We start from the raw sequence: 16,770 nt of genomic DNA, 5'->3' as shown, positions 1-16,770 counted from the left end.
CACATGGAGTAAACAATTAACAATTCAATAACACAGTAGAAAAAAAAATAAGGGGGGAGTCTATATACAATGTGTGCAAAAGGCATGAGGTAGGCGAATAATTACAATTTTGCAGATTAACACTGGAGTGATAAATAATCAGATGGTCATGTACAGGTAGAGATATTGGTGTGCAAAAGAGCAGAAAAGTAAATAAATAAAACAGTATGGGGATGAGGTAGGTGAAAATGGGTGGGCTATTTACCAATAGACTATGTACAGCTGCAGCGATCGGTTAGCTGCTCAGATAGCTGATGTTTGAAGTTGGTGAGGGAGATAAAAGTCTCCAACTTCAGCGATTTGCAATTCGTTCCAGTCACAGGCAGCAGAGTACTGGAACGAAAGGCGGCCGAATGAGGTGTTGGCTTTAGGGATGATCAATGAGATACACTTGGGCGCGTGCTACGGATGGGTGTTGCCATCGTGACCAGTGAACTGAGATAAGGCGGAGCTTTACCTAGCATGGACTTGTAGATGACCTGGAGCCAGTGGGTCTGGCGACGAATATGTAGCGAGGGCCAGCCGACTAGAGCATACAAGTCGCAGTGGTGGGTGGTATAAGGTGCTTTAGTGACAAAACGGATGGCACTGTGATAGACTGCATCCAGTTTGCTGAGTAGAGTGTTGGAAGCCATTTTGTAGATGACATCGCCGAAGTCGAGGATCGGTAGGATAGTCAGTTTTACTAGGGTAAGCTTGGCGGCGTGAGTGAAGGAGGCTTTGTTGCGGAATAGAAAGCCAACTCTTGATTTGATTTTCGATTGGAGATGTTTGATATGAGTCTGGAAGGAGAGTTTGCAGTCTAGCCAGACACCTAGGTACTTATAGATGTCCACATATTCAAGGTCGGAACCATCCAGGGTGGTGATGCTAGTCGGGCATGCGGGTGCAGGCAGCGATCGGTTGAAAAGCATGCATTTGGTTTTACTAGCGTTTAAGAGCAGTTGGAGGCCACGGAAGGAGTGTTGTATGGCATTGAAGCTCGTTTGGAGGTTAGATAGCACAGTGTCCAATGACGGGCCGAAAGTATATAGAATGGTGTCGTCTGCGTAAGAGGTGGATCAGGGAATCGCCCGCGGCAAGAGCAACATCATTGATATATACAGAGAAAAGAGTCGGCCCGAGAATTGAACCCTGTGGCACCCCCATAGAGACTGCCAGAGGACCGGACAGCATGCCCTCCGATTTGACACACTGAACTCTGTCTGCAAAGTAATTGGTGAACCAGGCAAGGCAAAACCGAGGCTACTGAGTCTGCCAATAAGAATATGGTGATTGACAGAGTCGAAGGCCTTGGCAAGGTCGATGAAGACGGCTGCACAGTACTGTGAGCGTTTGTCTCATGCCATATGGGTTTGGACTAAGTGTATTGGTACAGACTTGTGAGCGTTGTATGGCTGGACTATGTACAGTCCCAACGTCAAACAGCTGTATGGCTGGACTCTGTACAGTCCCAACGTCAAACAACTGTATGGCTGGACTCTGTACAGTCCCAACGTCAAACAGCTGGAGACATTCCATATACGATCTCTGAGATCTATTATCCGGTGGCTAGACAAGGTTTCCAACCTGAAAGCAATGCAAAAAGTCAACAACACCAGCATTGAGGCTAAAATCTTAAAGGCACAGCTCTGATGGACCGGCCACGCCATCACACCATCACACCATCACACCATCAGGATGAACTGGCCATCCCATCACACCATCACGATGGACTGGCCATCCCATCACACCATCACACCATCAGGATGGACTGGCCACACCATCACACCATCACACCATCAGGATGGACCGGCCACACCATCACACCATCAGGATGGACTGGCCACACCATCACACCACCAGGATGGACCGGCCACACCATCACACCACCAGGATGTCTCAACACCACTACACCATCAGAATGTCTCAACACCACTACACCATCAGAATGTCTCAACACTACTACACCATCAGAATGTCTCAACACCACCACACCATCAGAATGTCTCAACACCACCACACCATCAGGATGTCTCAACACCACCACACCATCAGAATGTCTCAACACCACCACACCATCAGGATGTCTCAACACCACCACACTACCACACCACCACACCATCAGGATGTCGCAACACAACCACACTACCACACCACCACACCATCAGGATGTCTCAACACCACCACACTACCACACCACCACACCATCAGGATGTCTCAACACAACCACACTACCACACCACCACACCATCAGGATGTCTCAACACCACCACACCATCAGAATGTCTCAACACCACCACACCATCAGGATGTCTCAACACCACCACACTACCACACCACCACACCATCAGGATGTCGCAACACAACCACACTACCACACCACCACACCATCAGGATGTCTCAACACCACCACACTACCACACCACCACACCATCAGGATGTCTCAACACAACCTCACTACCACACCACCACACCATCAGGATGTCTCAACACCACCACACCATCAGGATGTCTCAACACCACCACACCATCAGAATGTCTCAACACCACCACACCATCAGGATGTCTCAACACCACCACACCATCAGAATGTCTCAACACCACCACACCATCAGAATGTCTCAACACAACCACACTACCACACCACCACACCATCAGAATGTCTCAACACCACCACACCATCAGAATGTCTCAACACAACCACACTACCACACCACCACACCATCAGAATGTCTCAACACCACCACACCATCAGAATGTCTCAACACAACCACACTACCACACCACCACACCATCAGAATGTCTCAACACCACCACACCATCAGAATGTCTCAACACCACCACACCATCAGAATGTCTCAACACAACCACACTACCACACCACCACACCATCAGGATGTCTCAACACAACCACACTACCACACCACCACACCATCAGAATGTCTCAACACAACCACACTACCACACCACCACACCATCAGAATGTCTCAACACCACCACACCATCAGAATATCTCAACACCACCACACCATCAGGATGTCTCAACACCACCACACCATCAGAATGTCTCAACACCACCACACCATCAGAATGTCTCAACACCACCACGCTACCACACCACCACACCATCAGGATGTCTCAACACCACCACACTACCACACCACCACACTACCACACCACCACACCATCAGAATGTCTCAACACTTCCACACCACCACACTACCACACCACCACACCATCAGAATGTCTCAACACCACCACACTACCACACCACCACACCATCAGAATGTCTCAACACCACCACACTACCACACCACCACACCATCAGGATGTCTCAACACCACCACACCATCAGAATGTCTCAACACCACCACACCATCAGGATGTCTCAACACCACCACACCATCAAAATGTCTCAACACCACCAAACCATCAGAATGTATCAACACCACCACACCATCAGGATGTCTCAACACCACCACACTACCACACCACCACACCATCAGAATGTCTCAACACAACCACACTACCACACCACCACACCATCAGAATGTCTCAACACCACCACACCATCAGAATATCTCAACACCACCACACCATCAGGATGTCTCAACACCACCACACCATCAGAATGTCTCAACACCACCACACCATCAGAATGTCTCAACACCACCACACTACCACACCACCACACCATCAGGATGTCTCAACACCACCACACTACCACACCACCACACTACCACACCACCACACCATCAGAATGTCTCAACACTTCCACACCACCACACTACCACACCACCACACCATCAGAATGTCTCAACACCACCACACTACCACACCACCACACCATCAGAATGTCTCAACACCACCACACTACCACACCACCACACCATCAGGATGTCTCAACACCACCACACCATCAGAATGTCTCAACACCACCACACCATCAGGATGTCTCAACACCACCACACCATCAAAATGTCTCAACACCACCAAACCATCAGAATGTATCAACACCACCACACCATCAGGATGTCTCAACACCACCACACTACCACACCACCACACCATCAGAATGTCTCAACACCACCACACCATCAGGATGTCTCAACACCACCACACCATCAGAATGTCTCAACACCACCACACTACCACACCACCACACCATCAGAATGTCTCAACAGCGCCTTCCAAGATGAGCTACACCAGAAGACAAGCCGACCCCCCCCAAAGAAACGATTCAAAGACAACCTGAAACACAACCTCAAGTTTTGCCAACTCCAGCCGAGCCAATTAACAGATGTTTCCTCTAACCGATCCACCTGTCACTCCAAAACCCTCATAGAAGTTGACAATTTAGGGCTCTATTTAATCTGTAAAACTGAAGCGTTACAGATTCCGTGAGAGAAATGTAAAGGGGATTTCCAACTAAGCCGACATAAGCAGCGTTTACCGTGAAGGCAGTCTCGGTAAACATGACCTTTTAAATTAAAATCACGCTGTAAAGCTGAACTTCCATGATGCTGATTGAATAGAACCCTTAGAGCAGGACAGACACAACCATCTAACTGCAGCCAGAGGAAAGCATCACTCCTGCACAACTGGACCAACAACACCAGGGAAAGCACATCTGTCCCACATGCCTCACATGCCACTACTGCCTTGTGCTTCAAAACTCAGACCCCTGAGCTATTCAAGAACCCACAATATACCAAAGTGACGTGCAGTTGTCATCGTGGAAACTGACAGACTACCAGAGAGAGGAAGAGAGAGGAAGAGACTCAACTCAAAGCTAGAAATAAAAGCCTGCACCGGGACATGAAACCACATCTTACACACCAGAGTACAACACCTTACTACTGTTTAAGTCAAAAGCCCGACATACAGAGACACAGCACTATATTAAGGGTATGATAAAGCTTGCAGTGAAGCCACATGGACACGTCTGGTAAGCAAGGGTGTGTGTGTACATTCAATGAATGTTTACATCAAATTGTACAATGTCCTACTACAGGGATGGTCAACTTTGATGGGAGTGGGGGCCACACAAAAAAACGGAACTGGTCATGAACGGCCAAAGTGGCTCGCGGGTTTATGTACCCACATCAATAACCGGCCCTAAGCAACAACATGGGTTGTTCCTTTAGGGACTCTATTCATTCTTATCGCGGAAATGTAGTGTTACAGTGTGGCCTTTGGGTGGTGTTACAGTGCGTCCTTTGGGTGGTGTTACAGTGTGGCCTTTGGGTGGTGTTACAGTGTGGCCTTTGGGTGGTGTTACAGTGCGTCCTTTGGGTGGTGTTACAGTGTGGCCTTTGGGGGGTGTTACAGTGTGTCCTTTGGGTGGTGTTACAGTGCGTCCTTTGGGTGGTGTTACAGTGCATCCTTTGGGTGGTGTTACAGTGTGGCCTTTGGGTGGTGTTACAGTGTGTCCTTTGGGTGGTGTTACAGTGCGTCCTTTGGGTGGTGTTACAGTGTGTCCTTTGGGTGGTGTTACAGTGTGTCCTTTGGGTGGTGTTAGTGTGTCCTTTGGGTGGTGTTACAGTGCATCCTTTGGGTGGTGTTACAGTGTGGCCTTTGGGTGGTGTTACAGTGCATCCTTTGGGTGGTGTTACAGTGCATCCTTTGGGTGGTGTTACAGTGCGTCCTTTGGGTGGTGTTACAGTGCGTCCTTTGGGTGGTGTTACAGTGTGTCCTTTGGGTGGTGTTACAGTGCGTCCTTTGGGTGGTGTTACAGTGTGTCCTTTGGGTGGTGTTACAGTGCGTCCTTTGGGTGGTGTTACAGTGTGTCCTTTGGGTGGTGTTACAGTTTGTCCTTTGGGTGGTGTTACAGTGCGTCCTTTGGGTGGTGTTACAGTGTGGCCTTTGGGTGGTGGACCATTGTTGATATACAAGGGAAACTGTTGAGCATGTAACACTCAGCAGCGTTGCAGTTCTTGACACAAACCGGGGCGCCTGGCATCTACTACCATACCCCGTTCAAAGGCACTTAAATATTTTGTCTTGCCCATTCACCCTCTGAAAGGCACACATACACGTCTCAAGGCTTAAAAATATTTCGTTAACCTGTCTCCTCCCCTTCATCTACACGGATTGAAGTGGATTTAACAAGTGACATCAATAAGGGACCATAGCTTTCACCTGGATTCACCTTGTCAATCTATGCCACTTGTAGTATGAACACTTGAATAAGAAAAAACAGTCAAATGTTTCCTTAGAAAAGTAGAATCGTGATTGGGTGAAGCTAGATACATTATAACGGTGATTCTGCCACGACCAGGACTGTAACTGAATGGTGTTAACTCTCTGTCTGATTCCTTAAGAGCAAACGTCATCCTCTATCTTTGAATTTGATGCATTTAATGTTCAATTTATGAGCTATTCAGTAAGACACAATGACTCAATGCCTTTGTAACTCTGCCAAAGTATCACTGATTACCGGTCGTGAAGTGAATTGAGTAATACTCCCTATACTTTCGAAGCGTTTTTTTTTTGCAAAAGGTGGGTAAACGCTTGTACAAAAATATTATTCAAAGTCATTGCATTGTGTAGAAAGTGTGACGCCCGAGGCAAGAGTTTGAATTCATGTCAGCCAAACTGATGGTCACAAGCAAGAAACACAACAGCTGTTAATAAGAAAGAAATGTGGGTCATTTAATCTGGACAAACAACTTTATTTCTGCTAATGCATCTATACACTGTACATTCAGTCACTGTGGTATATAAGCATAGCTATTTCCAAACATAATCTCATAAAGTCCTTTACTTTACAATATAGTCCGTGTTGTGAGAGGGTGTCGATGGATGGGGGGGGGGGGGGGGGCAAGGGAGAGGAAGGAGTAGATAAATAAGCCAAGCGTTTTCCTCATACTATATATGCGTCATTAATAAACGAGAAAGCATACATTTACCTCTTACATAAAAATATTTCTAGAATTGTAAAGTTGATATAGTATTAGCAGCAGCGTAGGGCTAAAATATACATGAGGATGGGTAAAAAACCTGCGAGGTGGCGATAGTTCTGACCCATTTCTACCATTACTTGATGAAACATTGAATTTGGCCTTACTGCTATTAACCCATAGAAACACATTGAATAACACATTCCATACAGTGCATTCAGAAAGTATTCACACCCCTTGACTTTTTCCACATTTTGTTGTGACAGCCTGAATTTAAAATGTATTACATTTAGAGTCACACAATACCCCATAATGTCAAAGCGGAATTATGTTTTCCGAAATTTTAACAAATTAGAAACGAAAAGATGAATTGTCTTGAGTCAATAAGTATTCAACACCTTTGTCATGGCCAGTCTAAATAAGTTCAGGAGTAAAAATGTGCTTAACAAGTCACATAATACGTTGCATGGACTCACTCTGTGTGCAATAATAGTGTTAAACATGATTTTTGAATGACTACCTCATCTCTGTACCCCACACATACAATTACGTGTAAGGTCCCTCAGTCGAGCAGTCAATTTCAAACACAGATTCAACCACAAAGACCATGGAGGTTTTTCAATGCCCCACAAAGGGTACCTATTGGTAGATGGGTAAAAAAACAGACATTGAATATCCCAGACATTGAATATCCCTTTGAGCATATTAATTACACTTTGGATGTTGTATCAAAACACGCAGTCACTACAAAGAGGCGTCCTTCCTAACTCAAATGACGGAGAGGAAAGAAACCACTCTAGGATTACACCATGAGGCCAATGGTGACTTTTAAAAAAGTATAGAGTTTAATGGCTGTGATAGGAGACAACTGAGGATGGATCAACAATATTGTAGTTCTCCACAATACTAACCTAATTGACAGAGTGAAATAACTTTTTGTCCTGAATACAACATATGACTGAGTACAATTCTCCATATTTTCAAGCATAGTGTGGCTGCATCATGTTATGGGTATGCTTATAATCGTGAAGGACTTTTCAGGATAAAAAAAGAAACAGAATGGTTCTAAGCACAAGCAAAATCCTAAAGGAAAATCTGGTTCAGTCTGCTTTCCACCAGACACTGGGAGATGTATTCCCCTTTCAGCAGGACCATAACCTCAAACACAAGGCCAAATCTACACTGGAGTTGCTAACTAAGAAAACCCTGAATGTTCCTAAATGGCCGAGTCAGTTTTGACTTAAATCTACTTGAAAATATATGGCAAGACCTGAAAACGGTTGTCTAGCAATGATCAACACCCCATTTGACCGAGCTTGAAGATTTAAAAAAAATAATGATGGGCAAATGTGACACAATCCAGGTGTGGAAAGCTCTTAGAAACGTACCCAGAAAGACTCACAGCTGGAATTGCTGCCAAAGGTACTTCTACAAAGTATTGACTCGGGGATGAGAATACTTATGTAAATTAAGATATTTCTGTATTTCATTTTCAATAAATTAGCAGAATTGTCTAAAACATGTTTTCACTTTGTCATTATGGGGTTTTGTGAGTACATGGGTGAGACAAAAAATATATTTAAAACTTGTTTTATTCAGGCTGGAACACAACAAAATGTGGAATAAGTCAAGGGGTATGAACACTTTGTGAAGGCTCTGTACACTATCTGATATTGAATAAATGAACCGGTGAAAAAAGTATTTCAATATAAAGACCTTAAGGTAAAATAAAAATGGAAATAATTGGATAAGCAACATGTTTACGTAGAGAATATTCTCTAATGCAATAACTGTTTTTGAAACATGTTCTTGGTTAAAACACAAGCCAAAACAAAACAAGACAGCTGTGAGAAAAGATTTTGTTTTGGATAAAAAGGAAACACCATGTACATATATAATACAATATTGTAAAAATGAAAGATTATATACACTTGTAAAATTCTTATTTTTAAATCTTCACACTGGCTAGTTGTATATGTTCTACTGTTATTGCTTCTTCTTTGTCCTCCATTTAGCAAAATGATTCTTATTTAAAAAATAATAAATCATTTATCCGTTTTTTTCTTTTACTTGGGAGCAAAGAGCCAATGTCGTCATTTTCTCCCTTTTTTTTGTAGAAAACCATGAAAAGGAAACTACAAATATCAATTCACTCGAGTGTAAAAACAACTATAAAATGTACCAATTTTAGGTCTGCAAAAGTCACAGACTCAGTGTCAGTCTCTAAATAACATTGGCCTTTCTAATGTTTGTTAAGACATGGGGCTTGGACATAATGCCTTCTTCACTAGTTAGAGATGTCCACCTTTGGATAGACAGACCAAATCACATAAAAATGGTAGGTCATCTTTTTCTACAACCTAGAGTGAACCTCATAATACCGCATAGCTATGGTATCTGTTGTTACCTAGAATTATTTTTGACATGCATATCTCAAAAATAACATTTCTGAATGAATTAAAGGGATCATTCAAAATGCCTCATTAGATTTTTTTTTATTTTTTATTTTTAAATAATTATAAGTCGTTAAATTGTTTCTGTTCAAAAAGAAGAAGAGTAAATGTAATTACCGCCTTAAACTGCATTGGGTTAGAAATACTGGGGGGAAAAAGCTGCATCTTGTAGCTTGAGCCATGTAGTCAAGTCAGGCCTATCCAGAGGGATAGTGCAGAGAGAAGAGAGAATGTCCCCTCCGTCGACAGTGTCTGCACTGTGTGACAGGCATGACATCTGCACTGTGTGACAGGCATGACATCTGCACTGTGACGGTAATGACATCTGCACTGTGTGACAGGCATGACATCTGCACTGTGACGGTAATGACATCTGCACTGTGTGACAGGCATGACATCTGCACTGTGTGACAGGCATGACATCTGCACTGTGTGACAGGCATGACATCTGCACTGTGACGGTAATGACATCTGCACTGTGTGACAGGCATGACATCTGCACTGTGACGGTAATGACATCTGCACTGTGTGACAGGCATGACATCTGCACTGTGTGACAGGCATGACATCTGCACTGTGACGGTAATGACATCCCATGGTGGAGTTGACTCTTGAGCACGTTCCTACTGAGGCCAAATACAAACAGTTACTTCATCGCCAGTGTTCCTGATCTGGAAAAGCCTCTGCCCACTTTCAGGCACTTGAGGTTGTCCAGCATTGTGTTTGAACTTCAGGTTGTGGTTTTTTGCGCGTACGTGTAAAGTTATTTTTCTTGAACTATGTAATGAACATGGTTAGATTCCTCTAGAAAAGACAGGCTTGCTGTACAACACAATACAATCCTTACATGTACACTATCAATGCCCAATAATGACTATATGCATGGCAAACCTTCTCAAATGTCATGCATATGAATGAAAATATATGAGTTTTCTATTGGAAAAAAAGGAACATAAGAAACAAGCCATAAAAATATCCCACATTTAAAACAACAACATCAACAACCAAAGGGAAAAAAGCATAAACACAATGTACATTGTAATTTGCATTCTGAACTGGAGCATTATAAAAATGTATTTTTTATTAATCATCTATATCATTTTTTCTGAATCCTCTTTATGTTTTTTTTTCTGGTAAATATATGAGCAATGTGTCTTCAGACTGTCATAATCACTGCCTTCCCATGATTGGTCTAAAAGCACTGTGTTTCACACCTTGGAACGTGGGTGAATCATTGTCCTATTAATAAATACCAACATTTTAGGAGAGTTGGACGCCCATGACATTTTCTCTCTTGCAACCCTACATCCATTTTAGGAGAGTTGGACGCCCATGACATTTTCTCTCTTGCAACCCTACATCCATTTTAGGAGAGTTGGATGCCCATGACATTTTCTCTCTTGCAACCCTACATCCATTTTAGGAGAGTTGGACGCCCATGACATTTTCTCTCTTGCAACCCTACATCCCACTGTCTTTAATTGTTAATTGACAACAAAAATGGTATGATTAGTGCCAAAAAAGATTGGAATTACATTTTTCCAACAGCCCAAACTGTATCAGCAAGCAAGCATGTAGACCCCTTTTCTCTCTTTTTATTTACAATATTTTGTCTTAAACACATGATTACATTGCATTTAAATGAGTTGCATATAATAACAAAATGCTCACTTGGATTTGTATTGTTGTTGTCATGGATATATCCTCTCCAATGTAAGATTGAAGACAATAATGGGAGTATAAGGCATTATAACAGTATTTTGTAATGACAAAGTGCGATTCATTATTGTAAAAAAACAAAACACATATATATATATATATATATATATTTACATACCATCATTTAATTAAAAAATAAAATGTTGTGGTTCTGGCTAAAGGCGCCACTTCCAGCCCTAAAATCATAGTATTCAAAAATTGTATTTTCGATCTTCATTTGAGCAAGTCATGCCAACTCTCGCTAATCAAATGGAAAGCAGTAAAGCCGGGTTCAGCTAGTTTTAACCAACAGTCCCAGGGGGAAACCCAGCAGAAGTCCTGTGTTCAAATCTGGGCTTCAGATTGCACCCAGATACAAAATTATCACAAAGTTTATCTTTATAAGATAAGACTTTTGGGTTTTAACCCAAATGCTCACAGACACATAATGAAGACAAGTGTGTATGCTGTTTCGGTGTGCTTGTGTGAACATCTCTTGTTGTTAATATCTAAATGAAATGCTCACTCTAAGAGGTGTGCCAGAACACACAGATACAGCACCTGTGTCAAAGAGAGAAAACATCTAGTCCAATGCAATCCTCTGACCCCTTCCATAGTAAACTTCATGATGTATTAATGGAATAGTAGACAAGCGTTATACTTTTCCTCAATGGATCAGAATGGCCTCCTCTACACACCGACTAACCATGATGGCACTGGTGGTAGTTTGTCTTGCTTGCTGTCTGTTAATATTTTTTATAAATCCATATTTTTTTGTCTCCAAACTCTTATAGCACAAAGAAGCAAAGAAAATGTTTTCGTACATTTTTTTTTACATATCGTTATGCAGTCTCTTAAATAGCTTATAAGGTCATGAAATTCTCCAACTTCTTCACAGGAAACGAAGCAGAAGCCCTGCTGGGGCACGCCTGAGGAGTCCAGTCCTACTTCCTGGCTCCTCTGCCATTTTGACAGCCCTCCATTTTGTCTCTAAACAGGCCAGTTGTAAAATTATTGTATTGTTATCTTTTTTTTTATCATAGAAAAGTTTTTATCCAAAATGTTCACCAGTTTCTGTCTCAGAAAATACAGGCTCAACAAAATGTTGTGCTAAATATATATATATATATATATTTTTCTTCCGATCCAATTTTCAGTTTGTGGAGGAGAGGTGCGTTTCAGTGCTTGTCCTAGTAACAACTTGGTATATGTACAAATACCAACAACTAGTAACAACTTGGTACATGTTCAAATACCAACAACTAGTAACAACTTGGTACATGTTCAAATACCAACAACTAGTAACAACTTGGTACATGTACAAATACCAACAACTAGTAACAACTTGGTACATGTTCAAATACCAACAACTAGTAACAACTTGCTACATGTTCAAATACCAACAACTAGTAACAACTTGGTACATGTACAAATACCAACAACTAGTAACAACTTGGTACATGTACAAATACCAACAACTAGTAACAACTTGGTCCATGTACAAATACCAACAACTAGTAACAACTTGGTCCATGTACAAATACCAACAACTAGTAACAACTTGGTATATGTACAAATACCAACAACTAGTAACAACTTGGTACATGTACAAATACCAACAACTAGTAACAACTTGGTACATGTACAAATACCAACAACTAGTAACAACTTGGTACAAATGTACAAATACCAACAACTTGGTACAAATGTACAAATACCAAGTTTGATTTCCTTTGTTTCTCTCTCCAAGGATGCATCCAAGCACTCATACAATTTGTGTGAGGATGGATACACGCAAACATAGAGGTTTGATATTTCTTCTTTTCTCTATTCTGTGTCGGTGGTCTCAGGCGTAGTTTTATTTTGGGTGCTGATAGTGGGGGATTGGCGCGGGGTTGTTCATGGGAAGGGTTAGTTGTTGACGGGGTTGTCCTCGGTAGGCGTGTTCTGCTCCTTGGGCCACAGCTGCCGCTGCAGCTCCTTGACCACTCTCTCCAGGTGTTCCCTGGCTTCCCGCTCCTGCAGTAGGTCTGCCCGGAGCTGCTCGCGGTCCGCCTCGGCATGCTGGAGCTTCATCTGCAGGTCCTCGATCTGGAACCAAACAAAAAGCACCATTAAGGGTTGAGCTGAGGACCCGGGCTATATGACTGGTGTGTCTACTTTCAGGGAAGGGTTGAACTGAGGACCCAGGCTATATGACTGGTGTGTCTACTTTCAGGGAAGGGTTGAGCTGAGGACCCGGGCTATATGACTGGTGTGTCTACTTTCAGAGAAGGGTTGAGCTGAGGACCCAGGCTATATGACTGGTGTGTCTACTTTCAGGGAAGGGTTGAACTGAGGAACCAGGCTATATGACTGGTGTGTCTACTTTCAGGGAAGGGTTGAACTGAGGACCCAGGCTATATTACTGGTGTGTCTACTTTCAGGGAAGGGTTGAACTGAGGACCCAGGCTATATGACTGGTGTGTCTACTTTCAGGGAAGGGTTGAGCCGAGGACCCAGGGTATATGACTGGTGTGTCTACTTTCAGGGAAGGGTTGAGCCGAGGACCCAGGCTATATGACTGGTGTGTCTACTTTCAGGGAAAGGTTGAGCTGAGGACCCAGGCTATATGACTGGTGTGTCTACTTTCAGGGAAGGGTTGAGCTGAGGACCCAGGCTATATGACTGGTGTGTCTACTTTCAGGGAAGGGTTGAACTCAGGACCCAGGCTATATGACTGGTGTGTCTACTTTCAGAGAAGGGTTGAGCTGAGGACCCAGGCTATATGACTGGTGTGTCTACTTTCAGGGAAGGGTTGAGCTGAGGACCCAGGCTATATGACTGGTGTGTCTACTTTCAGGGAAGGGTTGAACTGAGGACCCAGGCTATATGACTGGTGTGTCTACTTTCAGGGAAGGGTTGAGCCGAGGACCCAGGCTATATGACTGGTGTGTCTACTTTCAGAGAAGGGTTGAACTGAGGACCCAGGCTATATGACTGGTGTGTCTACTTTCAGGGAAGGGTTGAGCTGAGGACCCAGGCTATATGACTGGTGTGTCTACTTTCAGGGAAGGATTGAACTGAGGACCCAGGCTATATGACTGGTGTGTCTACTTTCAGAGAAGGGTTGAGCTGAGGACCCAGGGTATATGACTGGTGTGTCTACTTTCATCATTTTCTGTTGTTTCTTGTTAACTACCTAATATCATGCTTTGAACTCTTAAAACACACACACTCACATACACACATACACACACACACTCACATACACACACACACACACACACACACACACACACACACACACACACACACACACACACACACACACACACACACACACACACACACACACACACACAGCCAGTGGCCACATCCTTCCCTCTGCTCGTGCAAACCTCTAAGTCTCTCCACATCCTGCCCAGTAACACATTAAGACAAGCCCTAACCCTAACCGAGACACACAACAGTGAACATTGGGACGAGCCCTGACATAGACCTAACTTAGCTGTCTCCCCAAAGCCTGCAAACGCTATAAAAACAATAAACATTTTAAACATTCACTCAAATAAAGGCTTTTATGGCAGGTTGTTATGACTGGGCTTTATGACAAGGCTTTATGGCAGGTTGTTATGACAGGGCTTTATGACAGGGCTTTATGACAGGGCGTTATGGCAAGTTGTTATGACAGGGCGTTATGACAAGGCTTTATGACAGGGCGTTATGGCAGGTTGTTATGACAGGGCATTATGGCAGGTTGTTATGACAGGGCTTTATGACAGGGCTTTATGACAGGGCGTTATGGCAGGTTGTTATGACAGGGCATTATGGCAGGTTGTTATGACAGGGCTTTATGACAGGGCTTTATGACAGGGCGTTATGGCAGGTTGTTATGACAGGGCGTTATGACAGGGCTTTATGACAGGGCGTTATGGCAGGTTGTTATGACAGGGCTTTATGACAGGGCTTTATGACAGGGCGTTATGGCAGGTTGTTATGACAGGGCTTTATGGCAGGTTGTTATGACAGGGCTTTATGACAGGGCTTTATGACAGGGCTTTATGGCAGGTTGTTATGACAGGGCTTTATGACAGGTTGTTATGACAGGGCTTCATGACAGGGCTTTATGGCAGGTTGTTATGACAGGGCTTTATGACAGGGCTTTATGGCAGGTTGTTATGACAGGGCTTTATGACAGGGCTTTATGGCAGGTTGTTATGACAGGGCTTTATGACAGGGCTTTATGACAGGGCGTTATGGCAGGTTGTTATGACAGGGCTTTATGACAGGGCTTTATGACAGGGCTTTATGGCAGGTTGTTATGACAGGGCTTTATGGCAGGTTGTTATGACAGGGTTGTTATGACAGGGCTTTATGGCAGGTTGTTATGACAGGGCTTTATGACAGGGCTTTATGGCAGGTTGTTATGACAGGGCTTTATGGCAGGTTGTTATGACAGGGATGTTATGACAGGGCTTTATGGCAGGTTGTTATGACAGGGCTTTATGACAGGGCTTTATGGCAGGTTGTTATGACAGGGCTTTATGGCAGGTTGTTATGACAGGGCTTTATGACAGGTTGTTATGACAGGGCTTTATGACAGGGCTTTATGGCAGGTTGTTATGACAGGGCTTTATGACAGGGCTTTATGGCAGGTTGTTATGACAGGGCTTTATGGCAGGTTGTTATGACAGGGCTTTTTGACAGGGCTGGAAAGGGAATTGTTCTTTTTAGAGAAACTACAGACGGGAATCGAGTGTACCTCCCCTTTGTTTTGTCTAATCTTCATTTCCCATGATGCTTAACAGGAACTAGACATCGCTTCCTGTTTCCTCTTTGGGTTACACCCATTTATTTTTGACGGAGGAAACATTTTTTTTCTCTTTCCCCATTGACCATGAGAAGAATTAGCCTTGGTGTTAGACAAAAATGATGCAATTACTCTGAGGGCTAGCTTCCCTGTGTTTATGTAATCGGACTCAGACTACAGACACTGCTCTGTCTGGGTTTGAGTTGCCCGTGTGTGTGTGTGTTGTGTGTGTCCTCACCTGTGTGGAGTACTTGGCGCGCAGGCGACCTGCCTCGCAGCCCTTGTCACACACTCTGAGCTGCCGGGCATGCTCCAGCTCCCTCTTCAGATGCACGCGTGACTCGTTTGCCTCCTTTATCTTTTTCTCGCTCTCGGCACGAAGGCGCTCAATCTCCTTCCTCAGGTTCCGCTTGGCCTCCGTGGCCTCCCTGAGCTTCTCTTTCTTAGCCAATCGCAGGAACTCCAACTCCTAGGGAACAGTTCACACATGAGCTAAATAGAGGTTGCATTACTGAGTTGGCGTCAACTCATTAGCATTCCTGAGTAGCATTAAACCTATTCAAGGACGCTAACATCAAACAACAAGCTAGCTGTTGACATTGAGCCTGGGGAAACCCCGTTGAACTTTGAACCTTCTGAAAGTCATAGCGACCTCCTGGAAAACAGATAAAGAGCTATCGTTAAACAAAAGGTTATGAAAGCTCAACCCAAACACAATGTAAGCATAATGTAAAGTTACGATTGTGGAAGGCATTGTTCTGCACAACGTATACAACTGTTTTATAAGACATGTTATAAGTTGTACAAATCAAGTCAAGGGCGGCAGGGGTTTCAGTCAAGTGGTTTCAGTCGATGATACATTCATATGAAGATCAAGAAACAGAGCTTTACAAGAAAAAACCTG

General features: G+C 43.6%; 1 protein-coding gene across 1 annotated transcript in view; it reads right to left on the bottom strand.

Annotated features, from left to right (window-relative positions):
• Nucleotides 1–6,674: 6,674 nt before the first annotated feature.
• The window catches only part of LOC115117058 (ski oncogene-like), a 119,090-nt gene continuing 108,994 nt past the window's right edge, over nt 6,675–16,770 (bottom strand). The window contains exons 5-6 of the mRNA XM_065020935.1: nt 16,105–16,335; nt 6,675–13,165 (exon numbers count right to left, since the gene is read on the bottom strand). Coding sequence (XP_064877007.1) covers nt 12,986–13,165; nt 16,105–16,335 — 411 coding nt within the window. The 3' untranslated portion in view covers nt 6,675–12,985. The remainder of the gene's footprint in view (nt 13,166–16,104; nt 16,336–16,770) is intronic.

The sequence above is a fragment of the Oncorhynchus nerka genome, linkage group LG7 (assembly GCF_034236695.1).
Source record: "Oncorhynchus nerka isolate Pitt River linkage group LG7, Oner_Uvic_2.0, whole genome shotgun sequence".
Lineage (NCBI taxonomy): Eukaryota > Metazoa > Chordata > Actinopteri > Salmoniformes > Salmonidae > Oncorhynchus > Oncorhynchus nerka.
This window is presented reverse-complemented; position numbering and strand designations above follow the sequence as displayed.